General features: G+C 39.8%; 1 protein-coding gene across 9 annotated transcripts in view; it reads left to right on the top strand.

Moving 5' to 3' along the window:
* The window catches only part of bcl9 (BCL9 transcription coactivator), a 253,860-nt gene that overhangs the window by 197,178 nt on the left and 39,564 nt on the right, over positions 1–17,118 (top strand). For all 9 annotated transcript variants that reach the window (XM_087987985.1, XM_087987989.1, XM_043691452.2 and 6 more), the window contains one exon: positions 9,581–11,819. In XM_087987985.1, the coding sequence (XP_087844111.1) occupies positions 9,581–11,819 (2,239 nt within the window). The remainder of the gene's footprint in view (positions 1–9,580; positions 11,820–17,118) is intronic.

Raw genomic sequence — 17,118 nt, 5'->3', positions numbered from 1 at the left:
CTGGGTTCAACACAAAGACGACCTCCTCAATCTTTAAAGGGCCCTACCCTATCTCTAGTTACCCTCTTGCTCTTAATATATTTGTAGAATCTCTTTAGATTATCCTTAACATTATCTGCCAATTTTATCTCATATACCCCCTTTGCCTTCCTGAGTTCTTTCTTAGGAATGCCTCTACACTCCGTATATTGATTAAGTGATTCAATTGAACCAAGTTGTCTGTATCTAAATAGGATGCTCTTTTATTTGTGACTAGAACCTCCATATCTTTATTCATCCATTGTTCCTAATTTTACCAATTTTACCCATCACTCTAACAGGAACACAATGCCTCTGAACTAATTTCCCTCATGGACTCTGAACCCCTGGGCTCAAAGGGTTATTATTCCTCCATTTCATATGTTCCTATGTCTCAGGCTGAAAATGCCATCCAGCAGTTTTCCTGCTATTGGAGAAATGGCATGCAATTCAATAGATGTGGCCTGCCTTACTTAGCATTTATCTGACCACTCAGCTTCCACCATAGGAGGCAGGAAAAATCCAGCCTTGAAATTGAGAGTTGAGCGACAAAGAACAAGGTTCAGCTATGCTCAGTTTAGAGATTTATGATTTAATTCTTGATCTATGCAGGATTTGTGTTTAATTCGGAATCTAGGGGAAAAAAAATTGGAATTCAAGGAATATGAATTAGGGAAAAATAGCAAAACTTTTGACCTCACACAAAGTGGGAGCTGAAAGTTCTGCTCAGGATAATGAGAGATGTATTTCTGGCCATTGACATGTCATATTTTTTGTATTGTAGGCTGTGCATTTTGGATTGCGCAAGATTGACTAATAATAAGAAAGGTTTAGAGGGAGAAGGGCCAAATGCTGGCAAATGGACTAGATTTATTTAGGACCACCGGTCAGCATGGGTGAGTTGGACTGAAGGGTTTGTTTTTGTGCCGTATATCTCTATGACTCTATTACTAAGGTTAGACCAAGTGTAATCAGGGAAGAAGTAGTGGAATATAAAGTGTTGTGAACAGAGCAAGAATGGATTACTAATATTTAAGACTGATCGTCAGAGTTTTAATATTCGGGATGTCCATGGACTAAAGTAACTTTTAAGAAGAACCTGAAATGGCTGTTTTGGGCACATGACCACAGTTTGAGGCAACTTTTGTGAAATCAGTGAAAGGTAGGGGAAGTGGTGGCTATGTGATATTGTCACTGCGCTAGTAATCCAGAGGCCTAGAATAATGTTCTCGTGACAAGAGTTTGAATCCTACCATGATAGACAGTGAAATTTTAATTCAATAAAAATCTGAAATTATAAAGCTAGCCTAATGATGTTTGTGGATTGTCATAAAAACCCAACAGGTTCACTAATATCCTTTTAGGGAAGGAAATCTGCTGTCCTAACCTGGTCTAGCCAACCTATGAGTCCAGACCTACAGATTGTGGTTGACTCTTAACTTCCCTCTGGGCAATTAGGGATGGCAGTGAATGCTGGTCTAGCCAGTGATGCCAACATTACTTCAATGTACTGAACCCAAATATCTTTTAACCATACAGTGTTGAAATAGCAGTCAGTTAAGGGGCCAACATTGCTTCATAAACCAATCATGTCAGAACTCCTAGCTGTGGCCTACAAAGAAAAAGCCCTGTAAAAACTATTCAACTACCTGCATTTATGGTCCCTGTAAGTAATCAAGTGTCTTTTGTCAAAACAGCAAAGTAGAAATTACATTTCAGTAATATCCCACAGACAACCTTTAAAGAGATTTTTTTAAAGAGATAAGACTTTGCAACTCCTGTTTTGCTATCTCGATAATCAAGCACCCCCATGAAGAAATTCCAGGTTTCTAATTCCAGCTTTAGACTTTTGGAGTCTTAAAGCATCAACATTATCTTGTACTTAAATTGTTGCTAATTAATAATCATTATCCTTTTTGATTTGTTCTCTCTCTGTATATGTGTGAGCATGCCTGTTTTATGAAGTACCCCAACCCTCCTTTGTCTAACAGTGTGTGAAATAAACTGTACTTCTTGATTCATTTCACAACAGTGTTGTTATGTTCCTTTCTGTTATGGATCAAAGTATATTAAGGATATAGCCTTGACACTAACTTTTTCTTATTTTAAATGTAAATGTGAGGTGTTGCATTCTTGATGCAATTTGATTGGTCCAGCTACTTGACTTTAAGTAAAACACACTTTATTTTTACACTACAGTTGAAATACAGACAAAATAAAAATAAAGGAATTGGCTTAACTGTAACTATCAAAATACCTACAAAATAATATATATTACCTGTTTCTAATTAACTGTTCCCATATAGGAACATCCCATACACAAATCCTTAGCAAAGGCAAATTCAGTAAAATAGATAGTCTCACATGCAAATTTAGCAGCAGGAAGAGAACCCCAGCTTTTAACAGAGAGAGGAATAAGAGCTTCCATATCCAGCTTCAAGATACCTGTAACTTCTGAAGGCTAAAACTGAAATATTGTTTCTATGGAAGCTTGACCCCATCAATCAGGCTGTTTCTATTGTTCTAACTTTTTAAAAAAAAACCCTAGGCCTCATAAGCTACTTGCTTTATTAGCTTAGAGCAGACCATTCACCACCTCTAATTTAAACTTTCTTGCTTGGCACCTCCATTTCAATCTTTCTTCTTAAAATAATACAGGATAAAATATACCTCGTAAAGCCATGTGGCTGGCACGCTGCATCACAGTACCACGGAGCCAGGTTTAATTCCACCCAAAGGTTACTGTGTGGAGTTTGCACACTCTCCCCTTGTCTGTTTGGGTTTCCACAAGGTGCTCAAATTTCCTTCCACAATGCAAAGATGTACAGGTTAGGTGGATTGGTCATGCTAAATTGCCCATAGTGTCCAGGGATATGAAGGTTAGGTGGATTAGTCATAGGAAATGTGGAATTACAGGGATAGGGTAGAGGCTTTGTCTGGGTGGGATGCTCTTCAGAGGGTCAGTGTGGACTTGATGGTCCAACTGGTCTGCTTCCACATTGTAGGGATTCCCTGATTCTAACGTCACACCTCCCCCCCCCCCAAATAAAAACACAAATAAAGTGTGTTTTACTTAAAGTCAAGTAGCTGGACCAATCAAATTGCATCAAGAATGCAACACCTTTCATTTACATTTAAAATAAGAAAAAGTTAGTGTCAAGGCTATATACTTAATATACAAAGATGGCTTGATTTTTAAAAAAATCTTTAGCCTTACACTCTAAATACTCTGCAATACATATACATTACATTGACTCTAAGCATACAAACATTCACCACTATCGTCCATTCCAGTCTATTTTTTCCTGCCACTGAATGCCTCTGTACTCCTTCATGAAAATTGTGACAACGCGTCTGCAATTACATTTTGTCATGCTGAATGATTGGCTGCAACAATAAGCTCCATCTAAAGAGCATGGAATTCTAAGCCTTAAATTTCTCTAAAAACTTGTTTTAGACATATTGCTGACAATATAAAAGTTGAAATGTTGCCAGAGCTATTCTCTCTTCTGCTTTTCTGCTCTTTGCAATTGTAATTCAAACTGTTTCATTTCCTTTTCATATCATGCTGCTTCATTTGCAATTGAATTTTAGCCATTTCCAAAGATTCTCAAGGTATTTCTGGCAGTCGGAACTGTCAAGTTATTGCTGCAATTATCTCCCCTGTTTGCACAAAGACAACCTCAACACCAGCTTGTCTGCCATTTCCAAAAGCTTTGCCTTGCTCACTTTCTGTAAAACTCTTAAAGTAAGCTCTTCCAGGCCCAGAAAACTCTTAGTGACTGAGTGAGCTATTACTACACAAGACACACCCTTGTTAAACTGCCAATTTCAACACCCAAGGAGAGAACACCAACGCTCACCACTCACTGCCTTGGAGTCCAATCATCCTAAACCCAACCTGGAATTACAGAGTTTGATCCTGACAAGAGCCCTCAATGTCTTATGGACCAGACCAAACCCCCTCAAAATACATTAAGAAGATAGCGTAGACCCTAACTTTTTCTAAGGCACTACATTCCAGATGCAATTCAATTGGTCAAACTCCTCAACTTTAAGCAAGACTTTATTTTTACACTATAGTTATATAACATCCCATAAAAACCCTTGGCAAAGGCAAATTCAGTAACATAGATTGTCTCACATGCAAAACTAGCAACATGAAGAGCACCCCAGCTTTCAGCAGTAACAAAGAAAGAAATAAGAGATCCACCATTTCAAGACCCCAGCAATTGTTGAAAGCTAAAACTAAATATCTTGGTTCTGTGGGAGCTTGACCCACACATTCAGGTTGCTTCTATTGTTCCCAATTTAAAAAAACAAAAAGGACTCACAAGCTGCTTACTTTATTGGCTTTAAATGGACCATTCACCATCTCCATTTCAACCTATCTTCATAACAATAACCAGGACAATTCATCTTTTAAAGCGATGCATTACAAAGTTAAGCCAACACACAGAAACAGTAGGGAAATATGCTACCATTTTTTAAAAAAAGGAACAATTAAAGCACAATCTCTTTCCAGGCAGTTGATGAGAACAGGGAGAGAGATTCACTGCAAAACAGTGAATCTGACACAAGGAAGCATTAAAAATCTGCAACCTATTGAACTCACACGTATGCAATATGTCGCACATTTGGAGATGAGAGGCATGCCTGCCAGTTAACCAGTTAAGGAAAACAATAGAATTACATTCCAGAACATGCCATGAATTAGATTTCAACAACTGTGTCAGAGCAGCAGGGTGCGATGCAAGAGCTATGAAGCTCTTCCTTTCCCTACGTATCTCTCTCATCAAAGGTCAATGCCCAATTAGTAAAAAGTAACTTGGAACAATCACCAGTCACTGAGAACTCAACATCAGCAAACTTTTTTTCTGCTGAAGGAACAAAACAACAGCAAAACAGTTGGAAGTCAAATACTCAAAAAGCATTAAATTGCAACTGTCTTTATCCTCCTAGGGTACAGACATCTTTCCCACCTTCTTTTAAGGTGTGTGTCTGTGTGTATAAACAGACGACCACACCTTTGTTAGATAAACTCAAAGGATCTGACAACATCAGCGAGGGGAAAGCAGTTAACATCTCAGAGCTGTGCAATCTCTTACCGTTTAGATAATATACATCTTTTAAAAGTTATTTTTGACAAAATGAACAAGTTCACATTTTCCCACATCATATTCCATTTGTCAGATCTTTGCCCACCTACTTAACTTATGTTGGGGGTCTCTTTGGGTGCTGTATATCTCTATGACTATGACTCACTATGTTACCTGTTCTCTTAAATATGTATAGACTATTTTTAAAATCTGTTTTGAGGTAACATTTTTTCAGTCTCTCATTGCACCTCCCTTTTCATGCTTTAGTCAATCCTTGCTTTTCATTTATATTCTATCAAGTCTTCTGACCTGTCACCTATCTTTCTGGTGAAATGTTTTCTCTTTATGTTTGAAAATATTGTCAATTTTTTTATAGTTAGATATGGGTGGTCCATCCTCCCTTTGGAATTTTTAATTCCTGTTGGCATGTATCTATTCTATGTATGCTAAGCTATCTGCTTGAATGTCTGCAACTACATCGCTACTAACCTTGTGATGAAGGTTTATGATAAATTAATATTATTTGGGAATTTGGAAACATAAGTAAAGGTAGATGTGTTTTTGATTTTAGTTCTGTGAAGATAATTTACTACTTTTAACAAAGGTCAAAGTCATTTATGAACAGTGAGTTCAAACGTCATTTGCAAGAAAGCATTTGACTTAAGGTAAATGACTAGATGAGCTACCTGAAGAATTAATTGATGAAATATTTACGAAGTTATGACTACAGAAAGAATCGCCAGAGGCAGCAATCTGGTTTTGGCTGAATAGTGAACAGTTTCATACCAGCAGAAAAACAGTTTAATTTGTGACTGTCAAGGCTTTCAGAGCTGGAAGGGACTCTTAAAAGTGTTTTAGTGGTTTGATAGACAAGGCTTTTCTTAATCTTCAGTAGGCAGGATCTATTTATTTCAGGAAGAGAAAGTAAAGTAGAGAATCACATCTGATGAAGTCATAGAAAGTCACTAATAGGAAATACTTGCAAACTCATTAGTTAAATAAAATTAAATTAATGAGTTAAGGTATGAAAGTGTTTCTGAAAGATATTGCTGAGAAAAAGGATGAACTCTTTTGCTGTTTATGTTCAGACTTTTCAAAACCGTCTTATTTTATATTTTCTTCATTATTCTTTTGTTTAGTAAATCTGTGAAGTTCTGCCATAGAACATTGGGAACCTTGTCTGGGTTTGTTCAATGACTGACCACCACAGTCATCAACTGAAAAAGAAACTTATGGTCTACCAAGCCATGTTTCATTCTGAGATCTAACTCATTCAGTACTAACATCAACTAGGATCATGAAAACTTATCCTTTAACCTAATTTGCCACTTTGCCTTAGCTAGCTCTGCTTTCATGTATTCATATTTGCCCTTATCAAATTTTTAAATATTAGTTTTGTACTAACCTTTCTCTCCATCAGACTAAATGCAGAATTCAAACAATTATGATCCACCACTCCCACAAGTGACTTCTTCCCTTTATCTCATCTCACTGCTCCTATCCTTGTACATTCTTGTTTTTTGAAATTAGGTCATCCCTCTCTATTAACATAGAAACATAGAAAAAAAAAGTAGCTGGAGTAGGCCATTCAGTCCATTGAGCCAGGTTCGCCATTCACTATGATCATGACTGATCATCTGATTGAGGTCCTGTTTCACCCCATACCCTTTGATCCCTTTAACCCTAAGAACTATAATTAACTTCTTGAAAACATTCAATGTTTTGCCTTAACTGCTTTCTATGGTCGTAAATTTCCCATTCTAAGAAATTTCTCCTCTCAGTCCTAAATGCCTGCCTATATCCTGAGACTGTCACCTTTAGTTCTGGACTTCATGGTCATAAGAAATATAATTTCTGCATTTATCTTGTCTATTGCTGTTAGGGTTTTATAGGTTTCTATGAAATTACCCCTTCATTCTTCTGAACTCCAGTGAATAGATCTAACCTCTCTTCAGTCTTGTCATTCCAGAAAACAGTCTGATAAACCTCTGTTGCACTTTTACCATAGCTAGAACACTCTTCATCAAGTAAGGAGACCAAAATTGCAAACAATCCTTCTAAATGTTCTCGCCAAGATCCTGTACAATTGCAGCAAGATATCTCTGCTCCTGTCCTTGAATCCTCTTAATACAAAAGCCAGCATACCATTTACCTTATTCACCCCCTGCTGTACCTGCCTGGCTACTTTCAGTGACTGATATATAAGGACACCCAGGTTTCATTGCACCTCACTCTTCCTAATCCATCACTATTCAGATAATAATCTGCCTTCCTCTTTTGTCACTCTATGACTTTCTATTTGTCCAGATTATACTTCATGTTCCATTGTGCTAATACCATCATTAATTAACAAAGACAGCCATTCATTTTTTCCCAGCTTTGTAAATGTCTTGTTCTCTTAAATATTTGATGAGGTAAAACTGCAGAAAGCTGCAACATAAAGGGACATGGGAGTAAGTATGCACAAAACTAGCAGCTAGGTGCAGCAGATAATCAGGTTGAGTCATTGGAACTGGCTTTTCATACTGACTATGCAGCACATCTTTCTAGTTTTACCTATGTCATTGGTGTATACATGGAGCATGACAGCAGGATGTCACTCCTCCGACTCTAAGTTCTTCTCTATTCCTGAGCAAATGTCCTAAACCTTGTCACGGGGCAGACAACCCATATGTCTGAATTCTATGTTGCTAATAGAGCCTCAAACCTTTTGAATTGCAAAGTCTAAGACCCCTGTACTGCTGCTCTGGGTTGCCTTACCTGCCTCACGTGCAATTGTATTCTACTATCCTGGACCACTGATCAAAGCAGAAGACCGTATTCTAGTAAATGTGACTACCTCTTGTTACAAAGTATACAGATAAATTTCCTCTTCCCTAATGTATTGCAATTCTGCAAATTGGCCTCCAGCTCAATGAATCTAAGTCAAAAGCCGTCAAATTGCAATATTTACTACAGACTTTTCTGATGAAGGGCTTATGCCCAAAACATCAATTCTTCTGCTCCTTGGATGCTGCCTGACCTGCTGTGCTTTTCCAGCACCACACTCTCGACTCTGATCTCCAGCATCTGCAATCCTCACTTTCTCCTACAGACTTTTTGCCTTAGATCACATTATCATCCTGTAGCTCCCAGTTGGTGCAATCCTGAGGTGTTACATTGAGATGTCTCTGTTGATATGCTCCAGGTTATCGCAGTTCCAGGTCGAAAAACCACTGTTGAAGAAATATCTTTAATTAACTAGTTTCATATGCTCTTTAGTGGAGATCGTGCATATTCCTTTTTAAGCCAAGCTGAAATTTAGAATATAGACACTAAATTACTGTTAAATGGGAAATACAAACAAAATAAAGGTTCTAGAATGAAATTTAAGATTCCACATACCAACACAAATATCCTCAAGCAAGGTCCATTGAGTGTATATGTTGCATGCCAATGATCTGCTATAGTGTCTAAGTGCTATCCCTACGCTATTCTAATTCATTTAATTATGTTACCTGATTTTTGTGCTTTGCTATGCTCAGGACTCTTTCCTATGACTGCTATCTATTGATAACAAACTATATTTATTTGACATCTGGTCACCTTGGTATAGGAAAGGTGTTGTTAAACTTGAAAGGGTTCAGAAAGGATTTACAAGGATGTTGCCAGGGTTGGAGGGTTTGAGACATAAGGAGAGGCTGACTGGCCTCAGGCTATTTTTCCTGGAGTATTGGAGGCTGAGGCGTGACCTTATGGATATTTTTAAATTATGAGGGGCATGGATAGAGTGAATAGCCAAGTGGGCTAGAGGAGGCTTATTGGGTGGCACAGTGGCTCAGTGGTTAGCACTGCTGCCTCACAGTGCCAGGGTCCCAGGTTCAATTCTCAGCCTTGGGTGACTGTCTGTGTGGAGTTTGCACATTCTCCCTGTGTCTGCGTGGGTTTCCTCCAGGTGCTCTGGTTTCCTCCCACAGTCCAAAGATGCGCAGGTCAGGTGAATTGGTCATGCTAAATTGCCCATAATGTTAGGTGCAGAGGGAATTGGGTCTGGGTGGGTTACTCTTTGGAGGATTGGTTGGGCCGAAGGGCCTGTTTCCACACTGTAGAGAATCTAATCTTTTCCCCAGTGTAGGGGAGTCCAAAACTAAAGGGCATGGGTTTAAGGTGAGAGGAGAAAGATTTAAAAGCACCTAAGGGGCAACCTTTTCACACAGAGGGTGGTGCATGTATGGAATGAATTACCAGAAGAAATGGTGGAGGCTGGTACAATTACAACATTTAAAGGCATCTGGAGTGAGTATATGAATAGGGAGTGTTTAGAAGGATATGAATGCTGGCAAATGAGACTAATTTTAAGATATCTAGTCAGCATGGACAAGTTGGACAAAAGGATCTGTTTCCATGCTGTACATCTCTATGACTCTATGACTGACCTTGTCCTGAAATAATTAAATTCAATTTTTCACTTTTGTGTTTTACAGCAAAATAAACAATTATCTGCTCACTGCCTTGCTTCACTAACTCATCAACAATCATGTACACGACAGAAGCAAAAACAAAACCAGCAAGATACCACAAGAATGTTACAGAACCAATCACAGCAGGGTCTGATATCCAAGCAAGTTGATTCCCATGAGACTATTGATCAGGACAATGCAGGCGTGGACAATAAAGTGTTTCCTGATGGTAGTCCCCAAAATTCTGTACCCTTATCTGTTGAGGATTCTTGTGGAAACTCTGTACCCAGTAACCAAACACCCACTGTAGTGGCGCCAAATGCTTATATACCAACAAATAGCTCAGAATCTGAGTCAAAGAATGAGCCAAAGGAGGCAGCACAGCCAGATAGTACATTGAATATTGGAGAAAATCCAGAAGGTCTGTCTCAAGAACAGTTGAAGCATAGGGAGCGTTCATTACAAACACTGCGTGACATTCAGAGAATGCTCTTTCCTGAAAGTGAACATGCAGGAACTTCAGACAGTTGTCCTATGCAGAACACTGCAGGGCATGAAGTTCCATCTAAAAAGCCAGAAGGGGCTGCTAAATCCATGATTTCACAGTCACCGAGTGTAGGAAAACTGCCTAGCTCTCGGCCAGAGGCTCGGTCCTTTGGGACATCAGGTCATCGCGATGTTGTTTTCCAGCCAGCTGATGGAGGGCCACCACAGAATGTAATGAGTTCGCAAGTGGGACAGGAGCTTGTGGATCATATGACTCCAGAACAATTAGCCTGGTTAAAGCTGCAGCAAGAGTTCTACGAGGAGAAACGGAGAAAACAGGAGCAGACTGTTCACCCCAGGACAGTACAAGACCTCCTCATGCACCAGCATGGCCCAAGGAGGATAATTGGAGGGCCTCCACCACCTTATCAAATCAACCCTGGAGAAGGGTGGGTTCCTGGGGGATCGGAATCTTTTCAAGGAGTGAATCCTCCAAATACGATGCATCCCAGAGGTCGAACACACCATTCAGGGATTCATGGACATCGGTTACAGAGAATGCCCAGCTTTACAGGAATGTTGAATCCGGACATTGACTCTGCTGGCGGCCCAAATCCAGCACCAAGACTTGGTCTCCCAGGTGTTAACTGGCCAGATGACATGCCAAAAATGACAGAGAGTAGAAATTTCTCTCATGGACCAGGACTCTTTTGTGGGGCAGGTCGTGCGGTGAGATTCCCGAATCCTCAGAACATGCAAGATGATCTATTTCATCAGCAGTTGCCTGAAAAGCAGCTAAGAATGTCCCCTGGAGTGGGAATGGAAATGAATAGATTGTTGCAATTACAAAGACATCTGGAGCCTGCAAATGGCAACATCTTTCCCAGGTTACCAGGAGAAGGCATTCCAAGTCCTATCGGAATGGAATTTTCTGATCCTAAAGGGTTGCCATTGCAGTCAGGGCCAGTCAGAGAAATGGAAGTTGGAATGATGTCCTCTAGCATGAACATGAACATGAATGTCAACATGAACCTGGAAGTGAGCATGAACTCTCAGACAGTGTCACAAAAGCATGGATCTGGAACAGGCCAACCTCACAATATGAGTCCTGGAGATGACATGAAAATAAGGCAATCAAACAATGGAGAAATGTTGGCTGAGCAGCCGAAAATCTTACCGTCCCAGTTCAGTGGTCAATCACAAGATTTCATGGGATCTCCTCCACTTCCTGGTACCTCTCAAGGCCCAGGAGCAATAAGAAACCCGAGGGATCAGTTTGTTTCTGAGCAATTAACTAATACAGGAAGCAATGCAAGGCTAAGTCACATACCACCACTACCTCCAAATGTCTCCACTAATCCGAGCACTATCAATGTGATTCACAAAGCTCCACGAGGTCTAGGCCGTAAGCCATCAGATTTGAATGTTTCTAGCCAGGCAAGCTCTCCAGGGATGAATTCTTTGAAGTCGCCAACAATTAGACAGGTGCAGTCCCCAGTTGTTGGTTCGCCATCAACGAACCTCAAGTCCCCACAGACACCGTCTCAGCTGACTGGCATTCTGTCTGGCCAAGTGGCTGCAGCATCCATCAAGTCTCCCTCAGTTATTCGGTCAGCAGCTACTTCCCCAGTCCACCTCAAATCGCCAGCTCTTCCAGCTCCTTCCCCTGGATGGACATCGTCCCCTAAACCTCGACTCCAGAGTCCAGTAATCCAACCAAGCACAAAACCCCCTTTAAGTTTAACATCGCCTGGCATGATGGCAACAATGGAATCAGGTATTCACTCTTTTGTTATTCAGCTATCTGTGATAAGCTTTCAAAGTCTAAAAGGAAGAATTGATGTATTTTTGTGTGTTGACCTTTGCACTTGATATTTCTAAACTGAAATTTCAAACAATCCAGTGGACAATAAATATCTGTGTTACACATATATTCAAACATGTAACAGCAAAGTTGTTTAACCCATAAACTATGACTTTTCTTGTTGTATGTACATTGATAGAGAGTGACCAACTCTGCTCCAGGTTTGCTGTTCTTTCCAACATGCCTTTTAATTCATTATAGATTAAATGTTAATTATAGATATCACTGTGTAACTGCTTCTAAGGTATATAAAAAAAATTTGAATGATCTCTTGTGACATGTTGATTTTTACTAAACAGTGGTTGAATAATTGTGACATGGAGGCTATATCAGAAGCTATATAACTGCAGTTCTGACATGAATCTTACACTAATGTGTTGGATTATTTGATTACTATTCCCTTTCGGTATTGCACCTGTTAAAATAATCAAATTCCATTCAGCAGTATGTCTTCTGTTTATTTGGAGAATAACAGAATGGCTCAAGGAATATGTTTTACAATCTGAAGCTCAAAACAAGATTTGAAAGGGATTACATGCTTGCAAAATATACAATAGGAACTTAAGAACAAATGTAAACCTTTAACAGTTTGAAGATGTTCCATCATTCAAACCGTTCATCTGCAACCTTACTCCAGATTCCCACCTTAGTTCAAAATTCCTAAATGCCTATTGTTAGCAAAAATTATTGAGGAAGGGTCACTCAACCCAAAACATTAACTCTGCTTTATCTCCACAGATGCTGGCAGACCTACTGAGATTTTCCAGCAATTTCTATTTTTGTTTCTGATTTACAGCATCTGCAGTTCTTTTGTTTTCATTCACCTTCATCAACTTTCTCTGTTACTGTGTCAAAAGATTTAATTAGTCAAATTAAAGAAACTGCCTATGCAATTCTTGCTGATTCTCCTTAATGAACACAATCCTTTCCCAGGGCCTGACATTTTTAATCACTGATTACTATTTTGAAACCATTACTGGCAACTGACCAGCCTGTAGTTTACTAAGATTTTCCTTCTGTCCATTCATCAATAGAGTGTCAAATACATTATTTTTCAATCTTCTACTACCTTCTCACCCCACGCATTCTCCATCCAGGATCTTGAAAATATAGAACATAGATCTGTGGAGCAGAAGAATGGACCCTTCAGCCAAATTAAAGTAATCACATATGCCTGCCCTTGGTCTAAATGCTTCCATTCCTTGCATATTCATGTGCTTATCTAAAAGTCCCTTAACATCCCTATTGTATCTGTTTCCACCAGTACCCCTGGCAGTACGTTCCAGACTTCTATCATTCTCTGCATAAAACATTTGCCCCTCATATCTCCTTTGAATTTTCCCTTCTCACCTGAAATACTTGCCCCCTAGTATTAGACATTTCAACTCTGGGTGAAGGATTCTAACCATAAATTCTATCTTTGCATTTCATAATTTTACATATTTCTATTAAGTTGCTCCTCAGCCTCTGCCACTCCAGAGAAAACAACCTGAGTTTTTCTAGCCTCTCCTTACAGCTCATACACTCTAATCCAGGTAGCATCCTGGTAAACACCTTCTGCACGCTTTCCAAAGCCTCCATATCTTTCCTGTAATGTAATGACCAAAATTGAACACAATATTCTAAGTGTGGCCTAATCAAAGTCTTATAAAGCTGCAACATGCCATCTGGACTCTTGTACTCAATTCCCTGACCAATAAAGGCAAGCATGCCATATACCTTCTTTCCCACCGTATCTACTTGTGTGGCTACTTTCAGTGAGATTGTTGGGAGATTATCTGAGAGACTATCTTAACTTATTTTTTCTTAAACTGTTTTAATTTTTGCTTATTCTTAAAGCAAAAGTTATCAAATAGGAGATTTCATTCATTCATTTTCTCATGGAAATCATTTGGATAATTAGAATATTTTGTTCCGGTCTTCATGGGAACTTTAATAAAATTTGAGACTTGTCTTTGATCAACTTACAGGAGGCAGAGGTGATGCAATAATAATGTCATTGGGCTAGTAATCCAGAATGCTAGACTAATATTCTGTGACTTGTGTTCGAATCCCACCATGGCGGCTGGTGATATTTCAATTCAGCAAAAGAGTTGGCTTAATGGTGACCATATAACCATTGTCAATTGTCATAAAAACTCATTTGGTTCACTGATGTCCTTTAGGAAAAGAAACCTGCCTACCTTGACTGGTGTGACTTAAATGTGACTCCAGACCCACAACAATGTGGTTGACTCTTAATTAAATAGCTAGTCATGTCCTCATCTAACGAAATAAAGGGAACGTGAACTAGGTTGTGAGATGTAGTTGCTGAAACCTTACAGAATTTAAACAGACAGGACTTTATATTTACATTTGTTGTATTCACGGGAATCACAATGAATATCTTTGATTCTCGGGTCTTTATAGAAAGGAAAATGTTATTTCTTTCTGCCTTGAAACAGCCAGAAAAATGTTTTCAAGGCTGTAGCAGAGAAAATGGGGTTCAGCTTAAAATAAGCAGTTAAAGAAGATGGAGATAGTTGATAAACTGTCTCAGCACATGAAGCTGAAGGAAGAAAAGAATGTTGTTGTGAGGAGTCTAGATGAACTGCTGATAGACCAAGCTCCAATTAGTTTCAAAACAGATTAAGCAGAAGAAGAATTAGAATTCAAAAAGGATAACAGTTAGATTTCTACTGAGCAGCACGGTGGATCTGTGGTTAGCACTGTTGCCTCACAGCGCCAGGGACCCGGGCTCGATTCCAGGCTCAGGTGTGGAGTTTGCTCGTTTTCTGTGTCTGTGTGGTTTCGTCCAGGTCCTGGTTTCATCTCACAGTCCAAAGATGTACAGATTAGGTGGATTGCCCATGTTAGATTGCCTATAGTGTAGAATAGCCCATATTGCCCAGGGATTTGTGGGTTAGCCAAGGGAAATACAGGGTTACAGGTGGGAATGCTTTTCTGAGGGCCAGTGTTGATTTGATGGGCTGAGTGGCCTGCTTTCAGGTAGGTATTTTATGATCTTCAAAAAAGAAATGAGAATGCTTGGATTTAAAAAGAGAAAAGAAAGGGGAAGTCTAATGCTGCATGTACATATGAAAGGGTTGTACTTGATTGAGTGCAGTAAGGACCAGCATCTGTGGTTGTGCCACAAAAATTGGTCAGGGTAAAGAATGACCTTGTTGGACACAAATCAGAAGTTTGTGTGAGCTTAATGATCTCTGTAATCATAGTTACATAATTTATAAATAATTGCAATAATGCAATAAATTTTCTATTGTTTACTGAACAGGTGAATTCAAATTAGGCCAGAAATATGGAATCCTAATCCACACTCAATCACTTTTCGCTTGAAGGAGCCCTCCCATAATAACTGGAAGGGATGCTGTAATTTGAATTTAGAACATAGAATATAGAACAGTACAGCACAGTTCAGGCCCTTCAGCCCACGATGTTTTGACGAGCATTTATCTTAATCTAAGATCAACCTAAACTACACACTCCTCAATTTACTGCTATCCATCTGCTTGTCCAGCAGTTGCTTAAATATCCTTAATGTCTCTGACTCTACAACCACTGAGGGCCGTGCATTCCACGCACCCACCACTCTCTGCATAAAGAACCTACCTCTGACATCTCCCCTATAGCTTCTTCCAATCGCCTTAAAATTATGGTCCCTCATGAAAGCCATTTCTGTCCTGGGGAAAAGTCTTTGTCTACTCCATCTATGCATCTCCTTACCTTGTACACCTCTATCAAGTCACCTTTCTACTTTCTTCTTTCCCATGTGAAAAGCCCTAGCTCACTCAACCACCCTTGAACCCAGACAGCATCCTGGTGAATCTCCTCTGCAACCTGTAAAGCATCTGCATCCTTCCTATAATGAGGCGACCAGAAATGGACGCAATATTCCAAGTGTGGTCTAACCACAGTTCATAGAACTGCAGCAAAACCTCCCTCTATTAAACTCAATCCCCCTGTTAATGAAAACCAAAACACCATATGCCTTCTTAACAACCCTGTCAACTTGGGTGGCAATTTTGAGGGATCTATGTACATGGACCCCAAGATCCCTCTGTTCCTCTACACTGGCAAGAATCTGGTTAACCTTGTATTCACCATTCTAATATGACCTTCCAAAATGAATCACTTCGCATTTATTTAGGTTGAAGTCCATCTGCCACTCTCAGCCCAGCTTTGCATCCTGACAATGTCTGGCTGTAGTCTGCACTATCTACAACACCACCGACCTTTGTGTCATCGGCAAACTTACTAACTCCCCCTTCCACTTCTTCATTCAAGTCATTTATAAAACTACAAAGAATACTTTCCATCCACTACCACGCATTGTCTTCTTTTGGCCAGCCAATTCTGTATCCAGACAGCCAAATTTCCCTGTATCCAATACCTCCTAACTTTCTGAACCACCCTACCGTGGAGATACCTTATCAAATGCCTTACTGAAATCCATAGACACCATAGTCAAGAGTGTGGTGCTGGAAAAGCACAGCAGGTCAGGCAGCACCCGAAGAACAGGAGAATCGGCGAGGCTTCGTCAGGACTTATGCCCAAAACATCATTCTCCTCAGATGCTGCCTGACCTGCTGCCTGACTTTTCCAGCACCACACTCTTGACTCTGATCTCCAGCATCTGCTGTCTTCACTTTCTCCATAGACACCATATCCATTGCTTGACCTTTGTCAACTTGTCTCGTCACATCCTCAAAGAACTCAATAAGGCTTGTGAGGCATGTCCTGCCCCTCATAAAGCCATGCTGACTATCTTTAATCAAACTATGTTTTTCCAAATAGTCATAAATCCTATCTCACAATCCTTTCCAGTACCTTGCTTACCACAGACGTAAGACTGACTGGTCTGTAATTCCCAGGGATTTCCCTATTTCCTTTCTTGAACAGAGGAACAACATTTGCCTCCCTCCAATCATCCAGTACTACTACTGTGGAGAGTGAGGATGCAAAGATCATCGCCAGAGGCACAGCAATCTCATTCCTCGCTTCCCCTACTAACATTGGATATATCCAGTCTCAAATTTCCAGCACATCCACATCATTAATATAAAACTTTCAAGCCTATTAACCTGGTCCATGGTGTTCTCACTATCAACAAGGTCCTTCTCTCTCATGAATACTGAAGCAAAAAACTCATTTAGGGTCTCCCCTATGTCTTTAGACGAAAGACACAAATTCCCTCCACTATCCCTGATTGGTC

Source organism: Chiloscyllium plagiosum, unplaced genomic scaffold, assembly GCF_037043375.1.
Source record: "Chiloscyllium plagiosum isolate Xiang-an unplaced genomic scaffold, Cpla_swu_hap1 HiC_scaffold_6, whole genome shotgun sequence".
Taxonomy (NCBI): domain Eukaryota; kingdom Metazoa; phylum Chordata; class Chondrichthyes; order Orectolobiformes; family Hemiscylliidae; genus Chiloscyllium; species Chiloscyllium plagiosum.
This window is presented reverse-complemented; position numbering and strand designations above follow the sequence as displayed.